Source organism: Phalacrocorax aristotelis, chromosome 3, assembly GCF_949628215.1.
Source record: "Phalacrocorax aristotelis chromosome 3, bGulAri2.1, whole genome shotgun sequence".
Classification (NCBI taxonomy): Eukaryota; Metazoa; Chordata; class Aves; order Suliformes; family Phalacrocoracidae; genus Phalacrocorax; species Phalacrocorax aristotelis.
Window position 1 is genome coordinate 63,539,132 of NC_134278.1, and position 17,992 is coordinate 63,557,123.

General features: G+C 38.0%; 1 protein-coding gene across 3 annotated transcripts in view; it reads right to left on the bottom strand.

Moving 5' to 3' along the window:
* The window catches only part of HBS1L (HBS1 like translational GTPase), a 66,055-nt gene extending 48,308 nt beyond the window's left edge, over window positions 1–17,747 (bottom strand). Inside the window, exons 1-5 of one of the 3 annotated variants that reach the window (XM_075087687.1) lie at window positions 17,558–17,747; window positions 14,034–14,099; window positions 11,952–12,089; window positions 9,033–9,227; window positions 5,277–8,374 (exon numbers count right to left, since the gene is read on the bottom strand). In XM_075087687.1, coding sequence (XP_074943788.1) covers window positions 6,888–8,374; window positions 9,033–9,227; window positions 11,952–12,089; window positions 14,034–14,099; window positions 17,558–17,600 — 1,929 coding nt within the window. In that variant the 5' untranslated portion in view covers window positions 17,601–17,747 and the 3' untranslated portion in view covers window positions 5,277–6,887. Of the gene's footprint in view, window positions 1–5,276; window positions 8,375–9,032; window positions 9,228–11,951; window positions 12,090–14,033; window positions 14,100–17,557 lie in introns of those variants that run through there. The other 2 variants (XM_075087686.1, XM_075087688.1) reach the window with 2 other exon arrangements.
* Window positions 17,748–17,992: the final 245 nt, after the last annotated feature.

The window sequence follows — 17,992 nt, forward strand, 5'->3', positions numbered from 1 at the left end:
TAAGCACCTACTAATTTTACTTGTGGCTTGTATTCTTGAAACTGCCCACACTGTCTTAATAGCTACGTCAAAAACCTGAATACATGCAGTATTAATAAAAATCATAAATCAAAAATAAATGCCAGTGATGAAATGACTGCTTCTCTATTAACAGCTGCAAGCAAAGCAGTAGAGTCCAATATTTAGAAAACTAGACTTGAGCTGGAGACCTGTGTTCCATTCCTAGATTATCCAGCATATCATGAGTAAGGCTTTTCAACTTCCTGTGCCTTACTTTCAATTTTGACTATTTACTGTGAAGCTTGTTTCTTATTAAATATTTATATAGTTCTATAAAGGCCCTGTTCTTGGTGCTATTCCTGAGAAATTACCATAAACAAAATAGCCAGTGCCCCCACAAAGATAGCTCAACTATGAGAATGGCTTCATTAAAAAAAGACTAGATTCCTTGCTACCGCAACAACAATCAAACTAAACATGCTCAGTTCACAGTAGTTTTAATTTCCTGCAAGGACTGCACATTTACAGGCATCTAACCTCCTTCTTGCTCATACATCACTACAACCAAAAATCTTCGTGTCATAAAGTGGTTAACAATTCCGTTAATGGTGCCTGAAATTGAACAGAATCTAGCTCGCTCAACAGTATCTGTATTTGTTCTGCAATACCAACATGGGCAAAAAGAAATGAAAATGTAGTTTAGCCAGAAAAAGCATGCAGAAATGAAATGAATATGCACAGAACGCAGATCCTTTTGACTAAACAGGTACCATTTTTACATAAACATTTTTTAGAAATTTGAACTTTAAGAGAGGTTTCTCAGAGAACCCATAAATATCAGTTAAATTTCATCAAATGAAAATTCTTTCTTGACTATAGGGAAAGCAAACTTCTTAAAATAGTGCATTTCAAATTACACTCTCTGAACATCGCTAATACCCACTGCTGAGATGAAGCAAAGGACGTTTGAGAAACGCTACATATGTCAAGAACATATGTCAACAATTAAAAAGAACTTTAGATTAAGATTTCATTCTTTGATTTTTATGGACAGAAAGACTCAAAACAGCCAATGGAAATATTAAAATAAAATCCATCGTCATCAGCTATTACCCTCCATACATTGACATGATAATGAGTAAATACTTCACAGGCAACTCTTCTCTAAAATCTCCATATTCTTATTATAGAAAGAGTAAGACAATTTTCACTGTCTTCAAAGTCTGTAATTCTTAACACATCGTTCATGAGTGCTTTCAAATGTATCTTTTTAATCTCTGCAGTCTACAACCATTTTATGGGTTCCAGTCAGCTTCTGGTCATTTTATTACCAGAAAGTGGTAGAGAGGTCATTTTCTAAAGAAATCCTACCAACACTAAGCATCCAAATCAATTATTTGACCAACAAACCACTGACATGCAGTGTAACGTGTCCACAAACCAGATAAAGAACACTTCCATGATGACACAGACACCAGAAACCCATGAACCATTTCATAAGGATGGTTAATCTCAACTATCACCTAAAAATCACAAACTGAAATTAGCTTTTACTTTTGTTAAAGATCTATACTTCAACAAACAGTCTGCATAAAGGAGCAAAACTAAAATAGAGACCCATTCCCACTGAACTACATTAAGACAGCAATTTTGGGAAGACCAAAAGAGCTTGCTTCAATAAATAAATAAATAAATCACTACTGGCTTTGAGTTTTGTTTCAGCACATTGTTTTCTAGTGCAGACTAAACACACCAGTTTCACAAAAGAAGTTTCTCTTACTTCCCCCACAGAAAATCCTGTATGCCAAAATCATTAGTCCAAGTTATCTATGCTTCTGTGTATACTAATGACATTTCCTCATCATCTAAAAAGCCGTTTAGACATAGTGAACTGAACATAAAAGCTACTTAAGAGTTTATCAGCTGTCTACACTTCACACAAACAAAAGGACATAAATTATCCTTAAAAATTCAACTCAGTTTCCAAAGAAACAAAAAAGCAGAAAAGCATCCCCGTTCAGCACTTTCAGAAGTTTATTTTTACTTCAGGAATTACAGTGTGATGAAATGTTTGCTTTTTTTTTCCTCCCAACCACAATTCATAATCAACATTTAATAAAAAAATGCTTTATTATCTTTGAAGAGTTGAGCATTTCAGATTTGAAAGAGATATGAATCATAGAATGTCCTGAGTTGGAAGGGACCCACAAGGATCACTGAGTCCAACTCCCGTCCCTGCACAGGACAACCCCAAAATTCACACCATGTGTCTGAGGGATTTGTCCAAATGCTTCTTGAATAGCGTCAGGCTTGGCGCCATGACTACCTCCCTGAGGAGCCTGTTCCAGTGCTCCACCATCCTCTGGGTGAAGAATGATTGTGTGTATAACCCTAAACTACCGCCCTGGTGTAAAGGTACTGTAATAAACTACATACATTTTATAAAGACAACCTATATCCTATCTTCATACAGATATTTTGTATAGCTACTCGTTTCTGCAGTAGTAGTTGCCCTTTAACTTTTTGCGTAAGTGTAGATTTGCAGAAATTGATTACTGAAAAAATGTACTTGAATGGCACAATTAGAGGAAATAGGACAAAATACAAAATTGCAAGGACTACCTCACTGCACCACTTAGTCTCTTAGAAGCAAGATTTTGAAATATTGCTGCGCAATAGTTCCAGAAATTCAAGCAGCTTGCTGCCTCTAAGCTTAAGATCCTGAGAATTGTCTGAACAATTGGATGAGTAATTACTCATACAGCTATTTCTGAAGTAAAAAACAGGTATGTGAGGTTTTAATCCTATGGCTTTTTTTAAATCTGAAGTTTATGCTCCTAACAGGCTATACTTTTCTCAAAACAAGTGTTTTCTGTTGTAGTTAAAAAAACAGCTAAATATAATTACATTAAATCACAACCCGAAGGGTACAAAGCATCAATCATTTCTGATATCCCAATGGGGGTTGTTATTTTCCAACCCTTCTCATACTTTGACTTTCACTTTGCCCTGGTTTCCCAAAACAAGGTCAGACAGAGATCAGCTAGAAAAAGGAAACATAAAAGAGAAAAATGGAACTGGTATTGAGACATTTTAAGAAATCAACTGTAGCACCTCTAATTTCTAGTGTAACAACTTGAGAACTAACTATAGACAATTGCTTTTTTTTTTTATTTCACTGATATACTTTCTTTGTTAAGATCCAAATAAGGTTTAAAAATGCCATCAAAATGATCTAAAAAGAAACTATACAAACCCCTTTCCAACCAACAGCAAATGGGAGCCTCAATATGGTATGTGCAGACACACTAGCAGACGCCAGGTTTTGCCTTACTTTCTCCAGAGGAATCTTCCATGGAAAGAAGAATGCCCACGCAAACCTAGACAATAACTGGAGCCTGCTTCCACAAGAGATACAATCATTATAGGACATTCAATCACAACTCTCTTTCTATCAGGTAAGTTAACAAGACATTGTAATTAAGTCAGTGCTTTAAGAATACGCATTTTATTTAGATACATAAAGCAATATCCACAAGGCAATTTTATAATAAAAATATTCATCAACCACTTAAAAATTATGTACAAAAAAATCTAATGTACAAAAAACCTTAGGAGTATACTACTTCTGGTATTCAGACTGTATATCTATGTAGTGTAATATTCTTTTTTATCTCCATATGCAAACACAGACACAAGTACTTTGCAATGTTAATATGTGAATTCCAAAACAAGTAACACAACCCATACTAGACAAAAATACACACTAGCTGCAAAATGGGGGGAAAAGGTTTTATACATGCATCAATAAGCTCACTGTGTTAAGCATAAAATAGATTCAGTTAACAAGAATTCTAATATTCATTAGGGAGAAACACTTCAGTGCAAAGGCCAAACACAGAATTCTTACACAAAAAAATACCTTATATCATAATATCATGCAGTATTCTAAGACAATTAAAGCTGTCACTAATGACACAAACCTGGTTCTCAGTGAGGAACTTAAGGAATAATTAAGGAACTAATTAAAATACCTGTTTCATTTAAAAATCAAATATAGTAACACATTACCTTTTCTTTATAAAAACTGTAAATTTTTCCAAGCATGGAAATAAATAATCTGTGCTGAAAATTAATTTGAATTCAGGTTTATCCACCACTGAAGCACCTCTGCAGTGTTCAGCCTGCAGGTTGGTACTAATTCAAGGCTCACTTCAGGATTCAGGATTGCAAACTGAAGAGAAATCCCCCTACTCCCTACACGCTGAACAGCATGTATTGCTTCAATATCACTAACAACACAGAGACAAATGCAAATGAAGAAGTATTTATATATGAAAATCCAGCTACCTCACAAGAGGCAAAGTTGTTTCCTAAGGTATCAATCCCACAGTAAGATTCGCGACAAACATGTAATGCTGGTGCGCTTTGGCTTCAGCCACTTGTTCAAAGGTTAATCTGCATGAAGCCTATGGCAAAACTGAGCTCCAGCTACTACACATTGCCACCTACTACTTGTACATACTCTCCAACGGATCCACAGGACACAGATCTAAGTGTATGCCCAGTTCAGGCTCTATAAATATTAAAATTCTAGTAAGTTTTATGCAAAGAAGAGCAGCCAGGGGAATGAGAAAACAGAGCAAAACCAAAGAGAAGTTCAACAAGAAAAAAAGGAAAAGATTTAGAGGGAAAACAAAGCTGTTCAATGAAAATTTTTTAAAAATGTACGTATTGGAAATCTCTACCTACATTAAGTAGTGCCTCAAGAGTATTTCGTACCTAAAAAAGCAAAACCATCTAACAATACACCAGGCATGATGATGCCAAACTTTGTACCAATATTTTGCTTCTAAAAACTAGAATTTCTCTACACACGATTTTGGAAAAACTGAACTTTAATTACATACTCTCCAAATAGGACATTTTGCCTCAGTAGGAAAACAGACTTGGACTTTTAAGCAGTAGGAAGTTAATATCTAGACTAACTACAGAGGAACTGATCACTGAAGAGCATTTCACATTGTTCAAAAAGCAGAATTTGCTATTAAGACATAAAATAATAAAACAACCACTGTACAGGCAGTATCAGCAAGACTTCTATAGAAAGTCTTCTGAGGAAATAAATCAATTGCGCTGCTGCTCATGAGCTTATCAGATCACAGTATGTACACTGGATTGTATTATTCACACTTCAACGCTTTAAGGCACTCAAAATAGGTACAGATACAGATGGCTAGATTAGCATGTCAGCTAGAACACAAACACTGCAGCACTGTCATTATATAAAACTTTTATTATAGTAAGGGTAAGAAACATTAATTTCATTCAAGAGATCAGAGGTCACACTGTTCATCACCTAAATAACAACAGCATCAACTAGACAAACAAGCAAAATATACAGAACATAAAATTTGTACCTGAGAGCACTGGAACATGTTTTATTTTTATTTTGAAACAAAATTGTAGTGCAACCTGAAGTCAGGAATAAACCTTAAATTTTTGTCATCTTTTTGATGCAACATGCTCAACAAAAATTAAATTAAAACTAGCTGAAAATTATATCTACTGTTCCATACTAGCTGCCAAGTTTAGCATGAATAAGTGTATGGCACTATATGAACAAATGTATTTTTCTAGTTGCAACAATACCTTTATTGCACTTATTGCTCTTCAGGATCTAAAACACTGACACTGGAAATATATTAAAAGTAGCAATGTGTACCAGAGGGAAAGTTGAAACATACAAGCAGTTACTAATTTGACTAACAGGGGCACCAGAATCTGGTAATTATTGGCTAAAAAAATAAGTCCAGAATGTCCTGATTCTGATCTTCCATATAAAGATTCAAAAGTAACAGCAATTGGTGCAAACAGTAGAAGAGAATATATTTCCATTACTAAAGGAAGCTTTCTTCAAAACAGACGAGAGGCAGACAGAAACAGCACTTAAGCTTTGCCTGAAATTTTTTCCATTGAGCAAAGACTCTCATGCTGAAGTTAAAAGAATTGTTATTCCAATACTTTTCTGAAAGACTTTAAAATAAACCACAAAATCCTAATGGAACTTCTCATGAAATACGTGCAACATGTATATACCTACAAAATAGCTGTTTTAAAATTCTGAATATCACATTATGACAGCTGATTAAAGAGTGAGCAGGAGGCCACACAACTTTAATTGCTTGCTCCCCTACAAATTTGGTCCTATCAAAAACATACATGTCAATTAAAACTGTCAAAACCGGAGGTTAGCGAGGCTTTCAAAAACTAAAGGTATTTCTGTTGTCATATTGTAATAGGTATAAAGATAGAAGAGAATAGTAACATTAACTGGAAGTACCAATTACAAGACTGGCACCTTAATAACATATCTTATCAGAAAATCTAACTTCAAAAACATTTAATAAAACAGTCGTAATATAAACCGAGGTTCCCGCTCCCCAAGCTATGCACCACATAGCAAAACTAAATTACTTTACAAAATAAACAGTGTTCTTCCCAATAGTATCTTCAACACCTAGAGAGATGTTTCAAGAAGTCTAATGCTGTTTATAGAATTCTGTACATGCGGTATCTATATACTAAAGTTCAAGACTTTGCAAAAGTTAAGAATGTTAAATCAGTGAAAATGAGGCAAAAATAAAGATATTCAGTGCAACAGCTTGAAAGTTCATATACAAATTTGTTACCAAACAGTGAGAACTGTAATATGTCAATTAAAAAAATAATTTAAAAAAAAATCAATTCTGGATTATAAATAGGACCTGTATAATTAGTTTGGGGTTGTTTTTTTTTTAGTAGACCAAAATATAAACACTGGGTTGAGTTTTGCGAGGTTTTATTGTTGTTGGAGGTTTGTTTTTCTGGGGTTTTTTTTTTTTGCACTACTCTCTTGTAAAAGCTCTTTTTTGGTTAGCTTTCACAATATCATCAGGAGATGCTGATTTGAAGTCAAATGGTGTTATGGCTATTATCGGACCAGTTTCCTTGGGTTTTACATCTTGTACTTGTCTACTGTATAGGAAAGCTTTATGCATACCAACTGTGCGCCGCTTATAACCTTTTGGAGGATAACGGAGACATAAAGTTAAAGCAAAAGCTGAAGGTCTTGCACGCAGCGCCTTCATCCATGAAAGGGACAAATCCTGCCTCTTAGGAGTAAGTCCTTTTTTGAGTTTTTTATTTGTTTTGGCAGAACTAGAACATTTTCCTTGTTTTTCTTTTAAAAGTTTAGTTTCAGCACTTAAGATATTTGACTGTCCTACCACATTTTGTTCTGCAGATACATCTGCATTTTTTACAAGGACACTTAAATCAATGTTGGTTCTTTTAGGGGGCCTCAATTCAGCTACATTGAGCATGGGGAAGTCTGTCGTTTGTTGAGTTTTATCTACTTCAATAGTCTCTGCTATTAGATCCGAGAGTGATAAATTCTCAACTTCCTTTAGTGGAGGAGCTTTAGACAGGGCTAGAGAGGACAAAGATCCTGTTAGTTCTGGCATTCCACAGGAAGTTTGGGGTTGACTTACTAGTTGTGATAATGGTGAGGTTCCCAATTTCTTATTAGTGAGACTTGCTGTTGACTGGGTATAAAGATCAGCCAGAGAATAACAGTGGCTAGCACTGCTTTCCTGGTGCTCCTGAAGTAAGTCAGCCAACGATGTACTTCCAGACCTTAACACTGGCAAAGCAGCCATGTCTGAAGAGGGGCTTTGCTGTTTTCTATTTTGCAGAAGTGAAGAAAAGTTTTCAAGAAGTTCATTCTTTCTACTTACAGTATGACTGACTTTGTTATCAAGAGCTAGTTTTCCTAAAGCACTTGTTAAACACGGAGGGCTGTAAAAATTTGCATTACTTTTACAATCAGAAGTATTTGAGGAAACAAGAGGAATGCTGTCTTCAGGACTCAGAGAATCACAAACCACATTCTGAATCACCAAGGATTTCAAGTCCTGTATTTCTTTGCATTCCAACTTCTTATAGGAAGAATTTCCAGACGGGTTACTTCCTATGCTAAAGTAAGCATCTTCACTGCCAGGAATTGAACTTACTGCATTAGAACCTTCTGGTAGTTGATTCTCTGCCTGTTTATTGACAGGTTCACAAAACGATCCTTTACCCAAATCATCACTGAAAGAAGATGACAGAACAAGCGAAGAGGATTTCAATCCTTTCCTTTCAGATGTAGGTCTATTGGATTTTTCAGCATTAAGGAGCATTTTGTCATTTGTAATTAAAGAGTAACAAGCTGAACCACTTTTAGCTGTCAAGTTTCCAAACCCAGCTTTGTTGGTGTTGTCAGCAACATTTTCTACTGCACAAGAGCTACTGTCTGTATCAATACACATTTCTGGACAACAAAGTAAGTCTCCTTACCTTACAATAGCCAGTAATTTTCAGGTGGAAGTGCAGTCACAACGGAATATCCGATTTTTTTTAGAGTAGACAGCAGCAACAAAAAAAATCAAGAAGAAACATGAAAAGGCATTTAATTACTAAGTGTTATCCAAAGACATGCAATGTTCTACAGTTAATTTATGGGTATCTACTGAAATACCTAAGAAACTTTAAGAATCAGCAAAGAATGCCCATAAAGATTACAAAGATTTAAGCATAAAATAAGGAAGTTACTGTATAGGCACTACCAATAAAAGGGAGGTATTGGAGAGAGATGATGTCAGTTCCCCAAACAAATAACGGAAGTGCATAAAACTTAAAGATTGTCCAACTTTTAGAACATGTATTCATTCAACTAAGTCACATATTAGAAATCAGAAATTTGAACTGCAGATGGTTGCAGTTTGAATTTAAGCTGACGCTACGGTTTTATTTTGACTTCTAGCTCAAGAAAAGTTACTGTTTCCTTTAAATGTTTTTAGAACCCAGAAATAGAAGAGTAAGTTGGCCTTTTTTATTTTTCTAATAAATGACTAATAAAATAACAAGCATCTTCACAGCTTGTAAAGCCAAAATTAAACTGTGCATAGAAATGAATCATCTTGAATGTAAACAATTAAATAGAAGTATACCTTTTGTCGTCTTTCCTACAATCACAGCATCCTCATTCTTGGTCTTCACATTTTGCTTACTGCCTTGTGAAAGGACAAGATCCAAAGCCTTCTGTACATCAAATTTACTATCCAGTACTGCTTGCACCATTGTTTGCTCTGGTACAGACTCTGCCAAAACTTCTCTCATTTGATCAAGGCATGAATTAAGACGGGCTAAAAGAGATACATTACTGTTATAAGCTGCACAAAAAAAAAATATCTTAAGCGGCCTGACCACTAGCACCACACATCTGATTAACAAAAACGGGAAAAAAATCATAGTAAGAGATAAAACCTTTAGAAATTAATTTCAATCTCAGCTATTGCCATGATAAACTTTGTCCCTAGACCCTGCAAGTATTTGACCAATTTCAGATATTTCTATAAGGAACGTATCACTGACTACTACTTATTAGTTTATAAAGTCTCAATATTGAAATACTTCGATGTTGTAAAATTAAGTATCTTCACTGATGAGAAGAAATACAAATAATCACCTTAAAACTATCCAAAGTAATTTAGTAAGTCAACACAGAATCCCATTGAACAGCACATTTTAAGTCTTTGCAGATGCTATAATTAACACCCAAAGTAAAACAGCATTTTCGGGGGCCTCAGGCCCTATCAACTGAAAATTGGATCAACATGCCAGGTTTGAAACTACCTGTGATCTTTACCTTTCCTAAAACTGCAATACATTTTTTGGCTGATAAAATCAATTTTCTTTAGAGCATATTTCTGCAACTAGTATAAGCCTTGACTAAGGTAGGTTTCTTAAGTCTTCACCTGGCTCAGAACAACAGGCTGAAAATTCACCAGGCTGCCATGCACTGCAAGTAGTGTGGTAATCAGACACAAAAACACAAGAGAACAGAATAAAATCTTCCTAAATATCACAGTTTCTGCCAGTTCAGCGTTTAGAATACAAGAACTGAACAACAGGAAGATGACTACAGATTCCTTATTTGAACACCTCCTCAAAGACTGATGTTTAAAGAACTTTGCTAAGGGAATTCAACAACACAGAATTCTAATTTCCTCAAGGTTACTTAAATCAGCACCCTTGATCTGTGATCAAGCCAATGTTCCCCAAACACTTGCGCTGCAAAACAAATGTTGACAGAGCCCTGCACAATGTGCTCGCTGGCCATTTTATTATCCAACGCTCAACAAGGACAATATTGCCAAACTCTTTGCAACCAGATTGATTACAATCAATAATTTTGCATTAATCACAGAACGGTAGGGGTTGGAAGGGACCTTTGGAGATCATCTTGTCCAACCCCCTGCTTGAGCAGGCACACCTAGAACAGGGGGCACAGAAACACATCCAGGCAGGTTTTAACGTCTCCAGGGAAGGAGACTCCACAACCTCCCTAGGCAGCCTGTTCCACTGCTCTGTCACCCTCACAGTAAAGCAGCTTTTACTCATATTGAGGAGGAACTTCCAATGTTCCAACTTGTGCCCATTGCCCCCTGTCCTGTCATTGCGCACTACTGAAAAGATCCTAGTCCCATCATCCTGACACCCACCCTTTAGATATTTACACGTTATTTATGAAATCTCTTCTCTTCCCCAGGCTGAACAAACCCAGGTCTCTCAGCCTTTCCCCATATGGGAGATGCTCCAGTCCCCTGATCATCTTCGTAGCTCTCCGCTGGACTTGCTCAAAGAGTTCCAACTCCTTGAGCCAACACTGCACGCTATACCACACATAATAGGGCCTATGGGATCACTGCTGTTTTCACAGTAGAAATGTTTATTTCTAGGTTTCTTTCCCATCTTTTTTTAGTCCAGAATATGACTTCCCTTCTTGTTCCAGTATTAACTGATTGAGTCCATCAAAAGCATTCTGAAAAGCCAGGGTACCGTACTGTCTCTATCACCTGTACCAACATACTGCTGATTCTTTCAAAGTGCCCTCTACAGCACTATTTCCTGCTGTAAATCATGTATATTACACCCCAATTTATCATATTTACCTATATGCCTATGCATTACCATAGCTTCTACCAATTTACTTGATGTGGAATCTAGCTGTTTCTATACTACCTATTGTTTCTGAATTTCCTGCAACTTGCTTTAAATATCAAATTTCATTCGTGCATTTTATTGTCTATTTAATTCACCGCACTTTACTCTGAGCTTATCAACATTTTAAAAAATAACCCTGATTATTTCCAAAACATTAAAAACTAAGTTAACTCATAATAGTTAGGGAAGAGACTTGTGATTTTTTTTTCCACAAAGCATATAATGAAACTATCAGGCAGCAAGTGTAAAAAACAAAAGCAAGTATTTTTTCCCCAACCACCCAGCTCAGAACTCAGCTTGTAATGTGGAATTCACAACTACAGGACTGAACGTAAACCAAAGTCTAATAAATTCAAAACAGGGTAAGAAAATATTACAGAGGATACAGGTATCTAAAGATATTGGCTGCTGCCTCAAGGAAATGTGTGACACTGAAAATCTCTCAAATACTGCTAAGTTGGAATGCAATACAAGCAAAAGACCATTCTACAAATACTCTGTTTCGAATACTCTTCCCTAAGCGTCTATTTGCGGAGTCAAGACCTTGAGCTACATGGATGGTTGGCCTGAGCCAGTACGGCTGTTCTTGTGTCTGGATTTTGTATCAAATCTCATTATTTCTAACAAGAAACTAGGAACACATTTGAATGTATGTAACCAAGTTACAAGTAGTACACAAAAGATAGTTACAAACTTGAAGAATCCCCACTGAGGCTACGCTCATGAACGGTGTTGTTCTATAACAAGGTTACAAAATTGTGAATAGTGTCAGTCAAGTAACAACATTAATTTAAGACTATTTTAGTAAGCCCTTAATTCATAAAAAGAGATTGTCCTGAGAAATATTTATTTTCTATAATTACCTCTATCAACTTCAGTCAACTGATGATTGGATGTAAAATATTCAGCAGTATCATCTGTACCTTCATAGCCATATTCTTCTTCTAATGGCTCAGCACATGTTGCTGGTTTGTCTCGTCTGGAGTAGATAAACTGAGCTGCTGCATTAGGTAAAAAACAAAGTATTAAAGAAAAAAGTTGAATCTTTTTTCCTCCTTTAAGAACAAAACATATCTAAAGGGGAAAAAAGTTAGGAAGGTGACCTGTTGCAGTGGTTTCGGAGGGAGGGATGGGACGCTACTCCATAATGACTACTACCTAAAGACTGTACAGAGCATACAGCAGGTCATGCTAGATTATAAATACGTCATCATCACAGTGAAAAAACAGGCTGGGCAATCCTGTATTCATGTAAATCAATAATTCTGCAAAGTCCAGTATTCAAATAAAAGAATATTAGAATATTTGAAAAATAGTATTTTCTACACCAAATTACCATCTATGCCCCAATGTCTACAGAACCTTACTCTACTGTTTTTTTTTTTAACCTCAGTTATCAATAAAAAAAATTAGCATGAAAATAACATTGCTTTTACAGTACGGCACCATCAAACGACTGGTAACCATTTAATGGAGTTGAACACATTCTTCTCTCCTTGGAATTTCATTAGAAATACAGCCCATAAGTTGAAATGTACATTCACACAAAACTTCAAGCAAATGCATAATTCTACTGATTTAGCAACACGTTAAGGCACACAGATAAAAATTCTTGTTGAACATGAGCCCCAGTCATTACATACTCTCCGAAATGTACAAAGTATAATGTAAACAAATTTTCTTACATTATATTCTCCCTAGCTCTGAAATACATACTGAAACTATATGTCTATCCAGAAATTAAGTAGTATAGCCTTAGCACCTGTTTTGCAAATGCATACCATTCCATATTCAATCACCATAACTGAAGCAACTATTAAGACTTGCTATACAATCTAGATCAGATTATTTTATAAATGAAGCTTATGTAAAAAGAATTCTTAGGAAAATTACTGCGCACAAACGAGAATTAGTTTTGCAATTTAACAGTTTATACTTGATTAAAAACTACACACATTGTACATTTTCATCACATAATACAAGGCTACTTTAATTCTTAGAAAAGGTCTGAAAAATTCTAGCAATTAAACTTAGAAACTGAATGCAAGACAATCTGAATTTAAATCAGGGCATGTGACTACAAATAAAATATGCACCTAGATTTGCTTATCTAAAATCAATAGGATGACAGAGGAACAGATTTTTAAAGACCTAATTAGCTCAAGTACCTGTGGCCAGAGGTCACAGACTACATCAAAGTCACAGGGGATTTAGATCCAGCCTAGTTACCTGCAGTAGCACAGCTTCCCATCAACATCAGCCATACTCTTTTCAGGGCTTACTCAGTGCTTGAAACACTGCCAGCAAATCCCAGGAAGCACTGAACTGATAATCTTGCCAGAGATTTGACTGGAGAACACAACCTAATGGTTCTACAGTCCGGTTGAATTCAGCTGGACTGAGCCACTCCAATTATGCCTTATCTGATCACACAGCATCGCTATTTTTGTTCCTACTTTGCAACATTACAAATGCCCAAAGGTTTATTAGCTCTATATAATCTTGCAAGAGAACAGAAGCCAGTGAGGACCAGTGCTGCATCCCACAATAAGACTCTTCACCCCACATTTACTTAAAGTTGTGTAAAAGACATCAACTACGAGGTATGGAATCACAACTGTTAAGCGCAGCTTGATCCTACCAACAATTTTAAAGGATACCAAATGTTTCAAGACTACCAACACATTCCCATAAATCAGATTTCCACATTATCAAGTACATTCTGACCACCCCAGAAAATATACTTGTACACCGAGATGTGCCCAGTTGTCTACTGTCCGAAAGTACAACAATGCCTAACGCTACCTAACTGACTTTAACAGGGCTATGACCTATTATGGCAGTTGTCAAAAGTTTGACTAGCTTTTAAATACTGTTTTATTGTAGAAATAAATATCAGAATAGGAATCAAAGGACAATGCTTATATATAATTATCCGAACTGACCTGTTGAAGGAGAAATGCAATAATCATCTTCTACTGATTGGCCATACACATCATCATCTTCAAAATCTATGAAGCAGAAACAGTAACATTAGTCTGCACAATTTCTAAATACTTATTATAATTCAAAGGGTAGTTTGTACACAAGGTTTTAAGAAATTAGCATCTCCAGCATTCCAGAAGTACAGTTAAGTACTGTTTATTTACCTAGGTAAGAAATTCTAAGTTACAATAGAACTTTAACACTTAATACTCTATTCACTAAGAAAGCTAAAAATTTTCAGCAGCTGCCATGCCTCACACCTCCTCCTTCAGTATCTCTTTTGGAAGGCTGTCCCCACAGTCCAAACCCAACTTTCTACAGTTCCACAAATCTTTACCCATGACACCTCTCTTGACATTTCTTCTTCACCTCTCAATAGTCTTAACCACAGACAGTTCAATTACAATCTCTACTCCAACAACTCAGGATAAGCATTTCTACTCCGTACCTATCTACTTCTCAGCTTTTTTCTCTGGTCTATCCTCATGGCCATCTACCTTTGAACTCAGGTTCAGCAAGGCAAAACAGACAATTCACAATTCCCTTTGAATATGCAAAATTGTTTCAGCCAAAAAAGCAAGAATCTTATACAGTCACTTAAATATAGCTATATACATAGCCCTTTAAAAAAAAAAAGGTATCAGAAATCAGTTGTCAGGAAACAAAAAGAGAAAGTACATTATACCCTTCTGCAAAAAAAATCCCAGTATTATGTACATTCGGGAAATAAATTTGTAATTTTCACTAAGTAATAATGAAATACATGAAAAAAAAGTAATGAACTACTTCTAAGTTGTTATTGCATACACTTGGCAGGTTCACAAATACCCTGTATAGTTTGTTGTTTTAAAAGAGTGAGAGAAAAAAGTAGCTAACAGCTAATAAAAAAAAAAACTGCACTCTGATATCAACTTACAGACCACAGAACCAGAACATTACAAACACTGTGTCCATCTATGAAAGGCTCAGAATTTGGGCCATGAAAAGTTCATTTATCTCCAAGTACACTTAACTCTATAATTCACTGTGATTTAAAAAAAAAAAGCCAACCAAAAGCAGTACCTAAAATGGCTGGCACAAGTGTATGAAAAGTTTAGTGAAAAACCCAGGAATCTGCTTTGGAAATTAAGTGTCATGAGATAAAGAAAACATATTATAGGCTTGTTTTGATTGTTTGTCTTGAAAAAAAAAGAGCATGTTGTTATCTATTTTCTGACCATGTTGAAAAAACCACTCTGTCTAGTGGCTCCATGCTAGGACCTATTAAGCTATAAGAAGTCTACAGAAGAACTATACTTTTTTTTTCAAAGTAAGAACACTTTTTATAGTTTGGCCAATACTTGGACAGCATCAAGAACTCGAAGATGACTTGTCTGAATGGTTAACGTTCACAGTTAGTAGTAAGTGAAATCAAGGTAAGCCTTATCAGTGTGTACTATCGGAATCGCTCGTATATCCCATACTGGTTTAATTCCTAGACTCAGAAAGACAGCTCAGTGAAAATGGCTCAACTTGCATTGACCATACAAATAACTATTAAAAAATGACAGAAATTACAGAGAACAGAGTAGAAGCATTCCACAGTATCAACAGACGTATCACCAATATACTCTCAGCTGGAATATCACACTCAGTTCTGATCACAATACTTCAAAAAGGAGAGAGCAGAAAGAGAATATGGTCAAATAAAGGCCACAAGATCTAAGGCCTCAGAAGTCTTCCTGTGAAATAAGACCAAAGAACGCTGCAAATATTTAGTTTAGAAAAAAGACAAATAAGTGAGCCAGAGATTCGTGACATAAAAAGAACACATGGCATTATATTAAATAAAAAAAGACACAAAAGTGTGCTTCATCTGGGACAGAAATGATTGTATGCAACTACAAAAGCAGAATACAGTGTAAGTATAAAGATCACATATATACACACTTCTAAACAGACCTGAAGTGCAATGCAACAGTGAAGTTTCAAACAGCAATAGCAACTTAACCCTCATATGCCTATGGCAAATTACTATGTATCTCAGCAACCTCATTAAAAGAGATTCTAATGACTGTATAAACACTGAAATGAATTCTACGGATTGGCCACCCAACTTCACAGATGACAGAGGTTCAGTTGAAATCAACATTTCAACCTATCTGTGATTAAGAAAATCTCTAGAGGATGAAAGAATCGAGCAGTAAAATCCCCAATCCAGTCTAAGATTTTGCCTGTATTAGGTAAATGTGCACTAGTAAAACCTGCAAGGTACGCCACACAAATGTCATGGCTCACATGGATTTACATGATTTCCCCCAAAATTCCATGATCATGGTGGAAAAAACCAATTTGTGCTATTATAATACATACACACATTGCATCTGTTCATTCAACAGCAAAAGACCAGAGGCAGGCATAAGTATTTCTTGCAATTTTCTTACATCATCTCACAAAGTGAGGCAACAAAATAGCTGCTCCCATACCAAAAGGTTCTTTAAAATACCACTATCAACTGGAAGCATGTCCATTTTCCACAGCCCAAGCCAACGCAAACAAAACCTCTGAGAAAAAAGGGTGCAATTTACAGTTTGCCTAAGTTAATGGGACAGGGCACAAAGAAAGCTACAGTACTGTGGGCACGAGCCAAGTTCTTACACAAGAGCTTGTTCATTCCACACAAACTTAAATAAAATATGACTGAAAGATGTCAGGAAAACAGGTTCTTCATTAGACATTCAACTCCATCTTCAAGAAATAAATTTCTTTTACGAGGAACAGTTGTTGCCACTTATGGGCTGAACACCAGCGAATTTGCTAGAGTTAGACTAGAGTTAGGCTAGGACGCAAACTTTTAAGCTTTACAAGACTAAACAAAAGAACGGCCGGTTCAAGTGTATTGAGGCTGGTTTTCAAGTCACTCCCACCCGCCTGAAAAGCGGTCAGCCTCGGCCGCTTAAGGAAACGCAGGAAAACCCTGCTGCAGCTCGGCCTGCGCGCCAGAGCCGCGCTTTCCCCATGTGAGAACTGCCGGGAGAGCCAGGAGGCGGCGGAGGAGGAGGAGGAGGAGGCGGCGGCGGCGGAGGAGGAGGAGGAGGAGGAGGAGGAGGAGGAGGAGGAGGAGGAGGAGGAGGAGGCGGCGGCAACAACAACAGCAGCAGCAGCGGCCCTGGAGGGCAGCGCGGCCACGTGCGAGCGGCGGGAAACGGCCGGGGCCTGGTGGGGGGAGAAGGGGGCGGGGCGAGGCCTCGCACAGAGCCTCGTCCAACCCCCGCGGGGGGAGGGGGCTACTCCTCCCCTCCCACCGCCCCCGACAGCCCCCCGCGCCCTCCCCTACGTCCCTAGGGGCCCGGGCACACCCTCACGCCGGCCGACACTGCCGCGGGGCGGAAGGGCCCGCCGGGGGGACGGGGAAGGGGGGGGTGGAGGCGCGAAGGGACCGGTGGCTGAGGCGGCGTCCGGGACTGCCCCCGCAGTTCTGCCGCCGGCTCCTGCTCGCCACTACCTTCGTCGTAGTTATAGCCTCGGACGTTCCTGTGCCGGGACATGATGGCGGCGGTGGCGGCCGCCCCGCTCCTTCCCTCGCCCGCGGTAGCGACAGCGCGGCGGACCTAGGGCGCCATGTTGGAGTCCGGCGGGCCTGGCGGAATCCCCCCGCGCAGGCGCGCTGCGCTCCCTTCCGCCCTCCTCGCGCTATCACGCATGCGCGGCGTATTACGCCTCGCCCGGCCGCTTCCCGATCAGCCGGTGGCCCGGGGCGAAGGAGGGCGGTGCCCTCAGACCCTCGCGCCCCGCCCCTGCGCGGGGCCGTTGCTTACGTCAGCGGCGGGCTCAGCCCCTCGCCCCGCCCCGCGTCCCCCGCCTCCCTCAGGGGACGTGAGGGGACCGGTATGCGTGAGGGGATGGCCGTCGCGGCGGCGTGCGGCGGGAGCTCTTTGCC